The following is a 13,597-nucleotide window of genomic DNA, read 5'->3' as shown; positions in this document are numbered from 1 at the left end:
TGGTGAGTCAGGTTAGCAACTGAATAGTCATTAGGAGCGTTTAAGTTAAAGCCAATTTTAAGTCCTTCCTTCTCTCCAAAGGAAAAGAGTGTTTTTCCGAAAAGAAAATCTTAAATAGAATTGGGCCGCTAGTGTTCAGCCTAAAGCCTGATAAGAAATAAGGTGCAAGGTTGGGAAGGGCGGTAATTAACCTTATTTTGGTTGTGCCCTGGCGTAGGTCCCAACAAGAGTGACAATCCCACCCAACCCGAGTTGTGGGGTGCAATGCAGACAGTTGTCTCCGTCCCCCAAGCCACTGTGGCCGGGCTTCTGGTCTTGAGAGATGCAGATGAAGTGGTGTGAAGGGTTGGGCTTTTTTTTTTGTTCCTAAAAATGCAACGAACAAAAAAAAAAGTACAACAATCCAAACCCAACCATCTTGTTGAGCGCCAGCTTTCTTCCCGGGTGGCTCCACCTCCGGTCGCCAGAGCTCCACAGGCCCAGCCTACGGGTCTTAGCCGTAGCCTTCTGCTTCCTAGCGCGCGCGCGGGCTCGGCCAGCTCTGGGCGCGGTGCTCCGTGGCGCGCGCAGCCACTCTGGAAGGGAGAAAAGCGAGCAGCCCCAGACCCTCCCTGTTCCTAGGTGCGCCGCCCGCGGTGGCAGTTGTCGACACCGGAAGGACACTCGCCTTACCTCACCCACTCCCCATCCCCCACCCCGGGGAAAGGCGAGACCCGGGAGACCGAACAAAAGCGACGCCGGGCCCGGGCCCGGGAAGCGGATCAAGGAGCTGGAAGAGAAGGGCAGGGGGCGGGGCCCGTTGGCGCTGCGAGTCCATTTTGCCGCCGCGCCCAGCCGGTAACGCGAGGTCCCGGCGGCTGGAGGAGAGGCGGTCGCGCGCGGCCCCCGAGGTCCGAGATAAGTACCCACCGGGCCACTCTCTAGGAAGGGGGGTGGTCCTTGGGCCTGTTGCAAGGGTGGGGACTTGCCCTGGCAGGACAGCGACCTGCGTGGGTGGGGGGCTGCAGAGAGCTCAGTTTGAGCTCCAGCCCCAGCTGCCCAGCGGAAACCAGCGGGACACTGGAACAGACCGGGAGTGGGGTGGAGCGGCGCGCGGTGGGCATCCACTGGGCCCAGGCAGTGTTTGTCTGTGCTCCAGAAACCCTGCTCCGCTACAGATTATGCCCGGCTTCAGTGCCACTGCCTCGGTATCGCCTAGGAAAGAAAAGGCGACCATGAACCAGAAATCGGAGCCTGGCAACCATTCTCTGGCACTGAAATTGGGGAAGTGCCTGGCGCCTGGGGAGGGCGCCCTAACCGGGAAGCTTCTTTCTTAGTAAGACACAAAGATACCCAGCCATGCTCCCGAGGCTTTTTCACCAGGTCCTAGCACGCTTGAAAACATTAGGATCAAGGGTAAGGATCCTCTGCAAACAAATGCATAATACTCTCTTTGTTCTTTCTTTGCAGTAGCTTCGTTTGATTGTCCATCACAACGTGAGAAAAAAACAAAACCCTGATAGATTTGTCCTGAGAAATAGTAACCCTGACGAATACACCTGCATCTGCTCGCAGGGGACAGAGGTAAACTACAGTACTTCTCCCTACATTAAGAAACAAAACACCCAGTTTTCTTTAGGCCCAGAACCATGCAAAATTGAGCTATGTGTAGTGTGTGTTCCCATCCTCATGAGTGTTCTATTTTCATATTTTGTCAAAACTCAGAAAAATAGATTCTGTATATGGAAAATCTTTATGTAGCAATTATTTGAAAGCTAAAGATTTATATTGTAAAGTAAAAGAGAGGCCTTAGTAGCATTTTTTTCTTTTTTTAGTTTTTTTTTTTTCCCCCTTCTCCCATGCCTTTCTGCTAGGGCTTATACAGACAATGCTTGAGTTTTCTCTCTCTAGAGCCTTTTATACAGTAAGTATTTTAAAAGCAGAATTTCATTTACATAGTCACTCCTTCTGGTAGAACTTGATGGAGTTGCTGATTAACTGGTTTACTTCCATCTTACACAATGAGAAGCTACATTTCTTCAGGCTCTTCTTTCCTTACTATCTATTTTGCACTAGCTGAGATACTAAATCTCCCTGGTAGGTCCTTCCATGACATTAGCTTATTCTTTCCATTCTGTACATTTATGATTGCTTGGTTATCTGGTCCTACGTGTGCCACAGCTTTTGTTCAGATATGCCCATTTCCATGAAAGTGCTTTATAGCTGCTATCCTGTGTAATACTTGCTTTACTTTTTCATGAAATTATAGTTCAAGAGAGTCTGGCTGTCTTTCAGGACCTTTCCTGGTTAATATACTCCTACTTTAACATAATACTTTAAATGTATATTTGCATTTTTCACAGTAGGTGTACACAAATGTAATTAAACCACCTTATATTTATATAGTTTAGCAATTTACAAAACTGGCACACATTACTTAATCTTTCCAAAAACATGAGTTAGGCACCGTAAACATCCTCCTTCTGTGGAGGGTATAACTCCTGCTTGAACCTAGGTATCCAGAAACAGGTTCAGTGTACTGTTCTCTCTACTGGAGAGCCTGTTACAGCCTAATTTGTAAAAATCATAAAACTTTAGAAGGGATTTACAGAGCCATGATTAAATTTAATCCATTTTATGAATGAGAACATTGAATTCTTGACCCACTTTCTAGATAGTGCTGAAGTCTAAGAATTGGGAAAGTCAGGTCCTATGCCTAGCTTGCTGTGAATGATTAGGAAAGCTCCATTTTTGGTGGGGGGAGAGCGGTGCTCAGTTTTTTCAGTTATAAAGTTTAGGTGTTTTCTAGATGATGTCTACATTAAGATGTTTGTACTCTTATTTTATTCCTACCCCATAACATTTATTACCATGTATTCCTTATACATACTGATAATCCTAAATGTATATTAATATTAACTGCCTTAAACTATTCTATATTTTAAATTTGGGTAGGTGTGATAAAAATATATGCCTTGTTTTTTGTTTTTTTTGCTAAACTATAAAAGTATGGTTCTCTTGTAAGGCCAGGGACTGCATGGAGAAGTGGGGCACTCATATTATTAGTTAGAATTCATAAAGTGGTACACTCCTTATAGGAAGACCTGTCAGTGTTTCGAAGGTCATTAAAAGTGTTTCTACTCTTTGACCTACCTAACACTACACTTATAGGAACTAAGGAAATAATCAGAACTATAGACCAAGACTTTTCTACAAGATGTTCATTTAAATGTTCTATTACCAAAAAGACATAGAGCCAGTATGAGCATATCTGTAAGATGGACTATAACATTTTAGAAGAATATATAATGATAAGGGAAATACATGTGATAAAAAAGTGGATACAAAATTGTGTGACGTTACCAGTTTTGTTAAAACACACACGTGCGTGCGCACGCGCGCGCACACACACACACACACACACACACACACAATTAGAAGTGGTTATTCCTTGCTAATGTAATTATGGGTGATTTCTTCCTTGTATTTTCTTAATTTTCTATACTCACAAATTACTTTTATATTAAGAAAAACAAAACCTAACTGCTTGGATAACCTTTCCAAATTTAGTATGGTGTCAACTTTCTATGTTCTTTTTTTCTTTTTAATGTTTATTATTTTGAGGGAGGGAGAGAGCGAGAAAGAGCGAGAGAGAGTGAGAGAGAGCGAGAGAACAAGCACGTGCGCCAGGGAGAGACAGAGAGGGAGAGAGAGAACCCAAGCAGGCTCTGTGCTATCAGTGCAGAGCTCAATATGGGGCTCAGTCTCACTAACTCTGAGATCATGACCTGAGCCAAAATCAAGAGCCAGATGCTCGAATGACTGAGCCACTCAGGTGACCCTCTATGTTCTTTTTATAAAGCATTTATCATACCTTTTAGAGTAACAGTATCTTTGTAAATGTGCTGTACTGAATTTAGGGCAAGAATTGACTTTGACTTGTATTTCATCTTTTTAAATATCGTTAGGTCATTGGATTATTCATTTTTGTTATTCATGGACGACATTGCCATCTTCATTATCGTGCCCTGGAGCTCTGGATACTAGAATGGTACTAAAAGAATAGAGTGGTCTGTCTATTTTTCCTAACAGTTAACGAAATACAGGCATCCTTTGATACATAGAATAGTTACATTCCAGTTAAGCCTCTATAAAGTAAATTCTTGTAACATGAACTTAAAAAAAAAATTCATTTGCATTATAGATTTAGGTTTAATACTAAGAAAAAGTTGAATTGAAAATTTTTGCTTTTAGTTTAAGTTATCCTCTTTCCAGTGGCATAAGTGCCACAAATAAATGCTACTTGGCAACAGCCTGGCTCCTCATAAGAACTCCCAGAGGAGCTCTTTCTTTTTTCCCCTGCATATTTGTGGTATTGAATATGAGTGATTTTTCCCCTGCATATTTGTGGTATTGAATATGAGTGAGGAGTGCCAACATAGTGTATATAATAATGTAGCCAAACTAAAAATTGCTTAAAGAGTTTAGCATAATTAGCTTTCTACTTGATATATTCTTTAGGTCGGGTTTACTTTAGAATAAGATGTGTGTGTACATAATTCTACACCTAGCAAAAGGAACTTTTTTATACTAATTATATTTCTAATAGTCCTCTCAGAAATAAGTTATTAGTTGATAGGTAGTGGTTATCTGTTATTTACAAAATGCCTGTTTTCACTTGGTACAGTATTATATATGATCTAAGTCACCTCACTTCTCTAGATAAATCCAACTAGCCACCTGTTGAATGCTAAACTTTGATATTACTTTCTGAAAGCTGGCATTAACCTCAAATACAGATTTAGATGATATGGAAACTTATTAATAGATACCAACCAATAATGATTGCCAAATTTATGGTTGTAAAGAAGACAAGTTGTTTTAGGGGTAAAAGTTTTCCATCTTCATTTAAACCCACTTATATATATTTGGGAGAAAAGAAATGAGACATTTCTGGTTCATTAAATCTTTCCAGAAGTCATTAGTTCCAACTTAACTGGAACTCTTAATGGGTAAAGATAAATATCTGGATCTGGTTGGTACCACATAGGAGAATAATTTAGTCTATATGTATGTTTCCCTCAAATTGACTTCATCTTGGTGAGAGAGATTAGGCTTCAGTACCATTTGGAGTCCACACAGATTTCTGGGTTTTGTTGTTGTTATTGTTAAATTAAAAAAAAAATTAAGTAATCTCTTTGCCTAGTGGGGGGCTCAAACTCATGACCCTAAGATCAGCCAGGTGCCCCCCAGCCCCCTACAGATTTCTTGATAGTTGTACAGAAGTAGGATAGGGATATCTGATCTAGCTGGTACCCTAAAACCCTACTGATATAATGCTGTGGATTTACAGGTTTATAGAATAACAGCTGGGGTGATTATCAGGTGACACAAGGAAAAAATAAAAGGGAAAGAGAGAAGTAAAGTGAAGAGGCAGGTGGGAGATAAGGAGGAAATAAAAAGATTGTACACCTTGAAACATGGGACATATGAGTTCAAAGAAGAATAAACAAAGGAGTCAAGATGAAATAGTGGTATGGAGAAGAGAATGAAGGAAAGGAAAAAAACACCGAGTTTTTCTGAGTGGTCTTGGACTAGTAAGAGTACCTGGTTTTTATGTTTCTGTGAAGGTTATCATAGTCCAAAAACTCTGAAATTGCTGAGTAGGTGGCCTTCCAAGTTGATGGGCCTTTTGTTCTAGCTTCATTTTGCCCTACTTATCAGGAATCCTACTAGAAATGTCCTGGGGGAATTTTAACTACTAATTTAGAATAATACCAGAAAAGGTAAGTTTCTTACTGTCTTGTACGGAGACACAGGTAACTTGGAGCCATCTAACAATTAGACAAGATATTTTAGACAGTATATGTGATATATTTTTTTACATTTTTAATAGTCCTTTTTTCAGGTATCAGAAATCTTTTTTCTTAAACTTTGTCTTGTTTTGATCATATAAGTAAGTTATGGAGCAGTCTCTAAAAGCCAGGATAAAGTATAATAAGGCATTGACACAGAGTACTTAAGTACTTTGAAAATAATTTTCATGTTATTAGATACCTTTCAAAACAGTCAGACAATGAGGAGAGAAACTCCAGTATATGTAAATGGTTTGTCAAAGGCCATAGACTAAGAGCCAGACATATATCAGCCTTCTCACAGGCCTGAATCACAGAGATTCTCAATAATACAGTTTTTATTTTATAAAAGATAAAACAATGCTAAAACAGATCAAGCTCTTACAGAGCTTATCATACTTAGCCAATGCTTCTAAAGTTTTGCTTTTTAAGTTCAATATGGTTTTCTTATAATTGGTCCCCCTTTTTAGGTTTTTCCCTTTTTATTGTGAAAAATTTCAAATACACAGAAAATTTTAAATATATTACAATAAATATCCTTACATCCTCTAACTAGATTTAGTAACTACACCCTAGGTTTCAAGAAAGGATTATTAATGGATCTCATACTAACATAGAATACAGTACACTACTTGAAAATAAGATTAACTAATATGCTAAGAAGTACTTTAAAAAAAAAAGTGTTCCCTTTTATTCCAAGCATTGTTCCAGCTAAGATTGATGGCTCTCAGTTTAGCAGAGGTTTGCATAATTTAGCTTTGTCTGTGAAGTGAGTTTCAATATTTGCTATTTAGTTTCTTCTTAGGTATTTATTTTGGAATTCCTGAATTCAAAGATGCCTCAAAGCAGGATGGAGATTTGATTTAGCCCTAAGATATAAAGTATTAACTTTACTTTTTGTTTTCTAATGGGATTTGGAAAGAAATCATGAGTTATATCTTGAACAACTTTATATTCCGATTGATTAAATTAAAAGGTTTAATAGGAAAGTTTCTTTGAATAGTTTATTAAAATTAATAAATGAGCATTTTTTACATTATAATCATTTTGAGTTGATCATTCATTGTTATTTTTTTGAGAACGAGCAAGAGTATGTGAAAGCATGAGTGGGAGAGGCAGAGAGAGAGGGAGAGAGAGAATCCCAAGCAGGCTCCATGTTGTCAGCTCAGAGCCCAACAAGGGAGGCTCCATCTCACCAACCGTGAAATCATGACCTGAGTCCAAATCAAGAGTTGGATGCTTAACTGAATGAGCCACCCAGACACTCCTCATTTTGAGTTGATCATTTAAAAACAAAGTATTTCTAGGAGGGAGAAGTCTAATACACATGTATTAGGTTTTGCTTCTATTTTGTGTCTACTTTCCTTTGTAAGTATTGGCTTTTCCATTTTTAATATTCTGGTTGTCATTTTTCAGTTTTCATTTGTACAGACTTGCTATATATGCACTCAAGGTAGAGTTGATAAGCATTTTTCATAGTCTATCCTGATTGCAGATATCATGAATATTTGCTTAAAAATAAATCCTTGGTGGTGATACACAACTATGACTATTTGTCAAAATTCAGAACTGTATACCAAAAATGAATTTTATTGTATATAAATTAAAGATATTTTTAAAAATACAGGAGCACCTGAGCGGCTCAGTTGATTAAGTTGCTAAAGTCATATCATAACCTTGATAACAGCTTAGGTCATGATCTCAGGGTCATGAGATTGAGCGTTGTATCAGGCTTCATGCTGGTGTGAAGTCTGCTTAAGATATTCTCTCTTACTCCCTTTGCCCTTCCCTGGCGCACGCATGAGGGAGGGAGGGAGGAAACCTAAATAAAATAAATAAAAATTAAAAAACCCCACAAATATGGCAGGAAAATGAGGTTGAAAATGAGAGGTGGCAGACAACTAGGTATATACTTGGCTACTTTGTTGGCATAAAACATAGGAAATTTTTAATTGTTGGAGAAAAGATTTTTGTGCTTCAAAATTTAAGACTTTCTTGGTATTCGTAACACATTTGAAGGCAAAAATGAATCTTGGAAATGTGTTTGCTGTTGTACACTGAATTTGACAGTGGTTAAGTTGAAATTTTATGACTTAAGATCAAAAATTTTGTTCACATCAAGTTTTTTGACTTCTATATCGGTAAAAAATTAACCCGAGAAAAAAGGGGATATGTACTTTCCTGCAAAGGAGTTTTATTGATTTCTTCAGATTTTTATGTGTTAGCCATACTTTAAGAAAAGGAGCTATACATTCCTTCACTTAAACTAAAAACCCTACTATGCATCTTCCTTTAAAAGTTTTGAGGCAACAGACTTGTCAGGGTCTCTTGGATTAGGCTGTTTCTTTTCTCTAAGTCAGCTGTGGAAGTGGTCACGTTAATTTGGCTGTAGGCCAAGTTTTGAGTATAAAGTTAAGAAGAAATGAAAATGTTTAGCTTTTAAAGTGAACAGAAATAAGAATCTTTAAATTATAAACCAGAACTTATAAGCTGCATCACTAAAAATGAAACAACAGGATCCACCATAATTCTGATGCATATTTTTAAAAAGAAACTTCCCAAATAGTTTTTTTCTCTGATTCGTTTTCAGAGCTATAATGTGATTATGGCTTTGGGATGACTATTGCTAATTTTCCTGTGTGTAACGTTTTCCTGTTTATTTTTGATAATATTAGATTGCCTTTCTTCATTTTTCTCAAAGTTTCTCCTTTCCCTGGGTGCCCTTTTTTCCTCTGCATCGCAAATAGTTGGTATTCTTTGTTTTTCCTCTTATTTATTTAATATGCATGGATAGGATTCTTTGGAAATATTAACCTTCAAGAATGAGTAAATTAGGTTTACTTTACTGAATGCTGTCCCCCTCCAACACTCCTTCCCCCAATGCACACTACTTTCCTGTTTCTACTGGCTTCTCCAAATCTAGTTTTAGCATAGAATTGTTAGGTGAAATATGACAGTGCAGATGATAAGATAGAGAACATTACTAAGGTAGGAGGACCATCAAAAGTTTTCCATTTCTGTTCTAGAGTCAGAAGTTTTACTGTCCCTTCATAACATCTCTCAGGGAGCATACGAACCCCAGTCTATAGCCATTCTCTTCCCAGTGCTTTTCAAATGTTTTATGACTTCTCATGTTATAAAAGATTGTTCAGAAAAATCAGTTCATCACATATTTTTGCCATATGACATTAAATTTGACAGATTAACCTTTGTTTTAATTCCACATAAAATTGTATTACAAATCTATAATACATATCTCTCTCACAACTTAATATAAAACTATAAACTATTAGACTTGCAAACCCAGCTTATCTTTTAATTACTGTTTATCTTCAGGGCACCTGGGTAGCTCAGTCAGTTGAGTGTTCAACTTTGGCTCAGGTGATGACTTCATGGTTCATGAGTTCAAGCCCCACAATGGCTCGCTGCTGTCAGCCTGTCGGTGCAGAGCCTACTCTGTCTCCCTCTGTCTTCACCTCCCCAACTTGCGTTCTCCCTGCACCCCCCATATTAAAAAAAATACTATTTATCTTCTAGATTATAGCTCCAATTGTGACTCTCTTCGTTTTTTAACTTTATTTTGAGAAAGAGTGTGAGGGCAGAGAGAGAAGGGGAGAGAGAACCCCAAGCAGGCTCTGCATGGTCAGCATGGAGCTGATGTGGGGCCTGAACTCAAGAACCGTGCCAAAACGCTTAACTGACTGAACCACCCAGCTCCGCCTGTGACTCTTAAAATTTACATAGGTATTTTATATAGCTATTTATTGTATTGGAAATTAAAAGAAAAATTTTAAGATACTCATTTAAAATAACGATGATAAACCTATTACATGTTAACAAATAATTTGTGAAAAATAACATTTTCTAAAAATAGTTGTGAGAAAATTGGCATTGTTTTACATATTTATAGATCTCTTTTTTTAATTAAAAGTTTTTTTCATGTTTACTTATTTTTTGAGAGAGAGAGAAAATGTGAGCTGAGGAGGGGCAGAGAGAGAGACACGCACAGAATCTGAAGCAGGCTCCAGGCTCTCAGCTGTCAGCACAGAGCCTGATGTGGGGCTTGAACCCACAGACTGCAAGATCATGACCTGAGCCAAAGTCGTCAGATGCCCAACTGACTGAGCCACTGAGGTGTCCCTACATATTTATAGATCTCATGAATAAATTGCTGTTTAATAGATTATAACCGAAGTCTTTTAGCTATCCTTTCGTTAACACCTGTTAGAGTAAGTTATGGTTGTTTTTTTTTTTTTGAAATATACAAGAAGATCATATCTGACCTTGCACAGATATATAGTTGTTAAAGGAAGGGATATTTTAATATAGTCTTTTCTGATAATTATGGATCTTTTCTGATACTATCCTAAAGCTCAACAAATGGTAGTTTCTTAAATGTTATGGTATGGAATCGGAAATTATATTTTTGATCTTTTACCCAAGCATGATTTATAACATGCATTGGTGATTTGAAGCAATTAGTTTATTGTATTATGCAGATCTGCAAGTAACATATTTCATTATACAATAATCTCCCCCCTAAAAAAAAAATAAAAGCCAGCATTTGTTGAAATCACCACCATTTTATTAGAAAGTCTTTAATTAATGGGAAGCTGTCAAGTTCTGAAGTGGCAAAAATATTTTCCAAAATTCTAATTTTCACTCAGAAACTTAACTTTTATCATTGGCAAGAAATATCATTTATTTTCTTTGAAGTAAAGGGCTTATTTTGTTCATTTTCAAGAAAATGTCTGCTTTTACCTAAGTCTAAATAGCCAGTTTGTCATTCATTCTTTCAAGTAAAAATGGTGTTCCACAAAAAAAGCAGCTGGTTCAGATTGCGACTCAATCGTGTAACTGCTTTTTCTCCAGATGGTATCTGTTGGATGCAGCAGGAATTCTTTGTTTACTTCCTATTTTGTCACTCAAAATATTAAAAAAGCACAAACATAAGGATCAAGATGTAATAAAATGAACAATTGTTGCTGCTTCATAAAGAACATTTCTTAAATGAAATTGGCTACCCCAGTTAGACTGTGGGCTTGTGGTAATGAAGGAGTCAGTAACTTGTAGTATAGTTTGCTTGCTACCTTTTGCCTTGTTTGATTCCTGCTAAGGCTCTAGCAGGGTCTACTCACCATTGCTTTTACAGTGCAGTTGTCAACATGGTACCTACCCGAAGCCAATATGCTCTCAATATTATTATGAATGAATAAAGTTTTGACCTTCACGAATGACTTGAAAGAGCCTGAGGGACATCAGATTTCTGTCTACATTTTGAGAATTGATGCTCTAGATAGATGGTTCTGGTGGTTTAAAAATAAAAACTCATTTAGGTGCGCCTGGGTGGCTTAGTCAGTTAAGCATCCGACTTTTGCTTAGGTCATGATCTCACGGTCCGTGGGTTCGAGCCCCGCATCGGGCTCTGTGCTGACTGCCAGCTCAGAGCCTGGAACCTGTTTCAGAGTCTGTGTCTCCCTCTCTCTCTGACCCTCCCCTGCTCTCGCTGTCTCTCTCTCTCTCCTAGAAATAAAAAAAAAAAAAAAAAAGAATTAAAAAAATAAAAACTCATTTAATTCTCTGAAGAATGAATTGCAACTCTCGTCTTATGCTTTTACTTAATGATTTTAATAATTGTAATCTTGCCTTTCAAATAGAAAAATATGCCAGTTTTTAATAAAAGCCTGCACGAGAGTGCATGCTTGAATTTGTATTTCTTTGCTTCTTTCTTTTGAATAGCATACCATTTTATAATTGTGGGCCCAGACTAAAGAGCTCATTCTATTCAGACACTGAGTAGCTTTGTTTCTGACAGCTAGTAGTCAGCTCTGTTTTAAAACAATCAGTTGGGTCCTGCTGGCTCAACTTGCAGTTGTCCTAGACCTAACCCTTTCTCAGCCAAAGACTTGTTGGAAAGCCCACACAAAGGCCTTGTGTACAGGGAGTCCTGCTAATAAGGAGTGTGTTCTAGTCCCAGCAGATTAAATCTGCTTTGGTGTGCATTCCCTTCCCAAATTTCTCACTTATTTCCTTTGTTTGCCTGGTTATTTCAGTGAGAGATCATTTTTAATGCCTGTGAAGATAATTTCTGATTATTACATAGTCTGACTGGGAGGGGATTATTGGAGTAAAATGTTTCTTTCTCTATGGCAGGATGTGATGGAGCTGCTTGAAGAAGATCTCACGTGCCCAATTTGTTGCAGTCTGTTTGATGATCCTCGAGTTTTGCCTTGCTCACATAACTTTTGCAAAAAATGCTTAGAAGGGATCTTAGAGGGGACTGTGCGGAATTCGTTGTGGAGATCATCTCCGTTCAAGTGCCCTACTTGCCGCAAGGAAACTTCAGCTACTGGAGTCAATAGCCTGCAGGTTAATTACTCCCTAAAGGGTATTGTGGAAAAGTATAACAAGATCAAGATCTCTCCCAAAATGCCGGTGTGCAAAGGACACTTGGGTCAGCCTCTCAACATTTTCTGCCTGACTGATATGCAGCTGATTTGTGGGATCTGTGCTACTCGTGGTGACCACACCAAGCATGTCTTCTGTTCTATTGAAGATGCCTATGCCCAGGAAAGAGATGCTTTTGAGTCCCTCTTCCAGAGCTTTGAGACCTGGCGTCGGGGAGATGCTCTTTCTCGCTTGGATACCTTGGAAACTAGCAAAAGGAAATCTCTACAGTTACTGACTAAAGATTCAGATAAAGTGAAGGAGTTTTTTGAGAAGTTACAACATACATTAGATCAAAAGAAGAATGAAATCCTGTCTGACTTTGAGACCATGAAACTTGCAGTTATGCAAGCCTATGACCCAGAGATCAACAAACTCAACACCATCTTGCAGGAACAACGAATGGCCTTTAACATTGCTGAGGCTTTCAAAGATGTGTCAGAACCCATCATATTTCTGCAACAGATGCAGGAGTTCAGGGAGAAAATAAAAGTAATCAAGGAAACTCCTTTACCTCCTTCTAATTTGCCCACAAGCCCTTTAATGAAGAACTTTGATACCAGTCAGTGGGAAGACATAAAACTAGTAGATGTGGATAAACTTTCTTTGCCTCAAGACACTGGCACATTCATTAGTAAGATTCCCTGGAGCTTTTCTCACTTATTTGTGGTAGTCATTCTGCTCAGCTTTCTCATTTTCTTTGGTCCTGCCATATTCTTAGAAGGGTCTTTATTTGATGAATTTACAACCTGGAAAGACCACCTCTCAAACTTCAATTACTATCTGGCTAAATCAGCTGATTTTGTAGAACAATCAATGTTTTACTGGGAACAGGTGACAGATGGATTTTTCATTTTCAGTGAAAGATTTAAGAATTTTACTTTGCTGGTGCTGAACAATGTGGCAGAATTTGTGTGCAAATATAAACTATTATAAAATCTGTTGCAAGTATTTAGTTCTCTGTCTTTTGTTAGAATTTTGTTAAAGAGCTGAGTGGTAGTTCATATTTGGTCAAGATTCCAGTGAGATATTTCCCTGCCAAAGTATTCCTTTAGAAAATAATGTCCTATATGTGTTGTTCAAATTAGGTAGCATAAAGATAAATGTGAAATTTAATAGTATAGTCCTGAACCCGCCTTCCTTTTTAAAGAGTGCTTTTGAAATACACCTCTACCTCCAATATTGGTTGTGTTTATGCTGTGGAAAAAGGGGAGGTGAAAGAGCGTATGATCTAATATTGTATTAATGAGAAGTAGTAAAACTGATTCTTCATTTAAGCATGTAATAAAGACTACTCTTGTAAAACAACTTTTTTG

At 38.1% G+C, this 13,597-nt stretch overlaps 1 protein-coding gene across 4 annotated transcripts; it reads left to right on the top strand.

Moving 5' to 3' along the window:
* Window positions 1–577: 577 nt before the first annotated feature.
* TRIM13 (tripartite motif containing 13) lies at window positions 578–13,589 on the top strand. Of its 4 annotated transcripts, none has more exons than XM_039252176.1 (3): window positions 578–890; window positions 1,453–1,563; window positions 11,988–13,589. In XM_039252176.1, exon 3 carries the CDS (start codon window positions 11,994–11,996, stop codon window positions 13,215–13,217), a length of 1,224 nt encoding a protein of 407 aa, XP_039108107.1. In that variant the 5' UTR covers window positions 578–890; window positions 1,453–1,563; window positions 11,988–11,993; the 3' UTR covers window positions 13,218–13,589. The 4 variants fall into 4 exon arrangements, with proteins under 4 accessions (XP_039108107.1, XP_039108104.1, XP_039108106.1 ...); XM_039252173.1 differs by having other exon boundaries at window positions 622–890; window positions 1,453–1,476; XM_039252175.1 differs by having other exon boundaries at window positions 801–890; window positions 1,450–1,476.
* The last annotated feature ends 8 nt before the right edge of the window (window positions 13,590–13,597 follow it).

The sequence above is a fragment of the Hyaena hyaena genome, unplaced genomic scaffold, assembly GCF_003009895.1.
Source record: "Hyaena hyaena isolate Hyena2069 unplaced genomic scaffold, ASM300989v1 scaffold_410, whole genome shotgun sequence".
Taxonomy (NCBI): domain Eukaryota; kingdom Metazoa; phylum Chordata; class Mammalia; order Carnivora; family Hyaenidae; genus Hyaena; species Hyaena hyaena.
This window is presented reverse-complemented; position numbering and strand designations above follow the sequence as displayed.

What these genes read in the sequence shown, in the direction of transcription:
- TRIM13 (XM_039252176.1), top strand. Translation starts at nt 11,994, where the DNA reads ATGGAGCTGCTTGAAGAAGATCTCACGTGCCCAATTTGTTGCAGTCTG.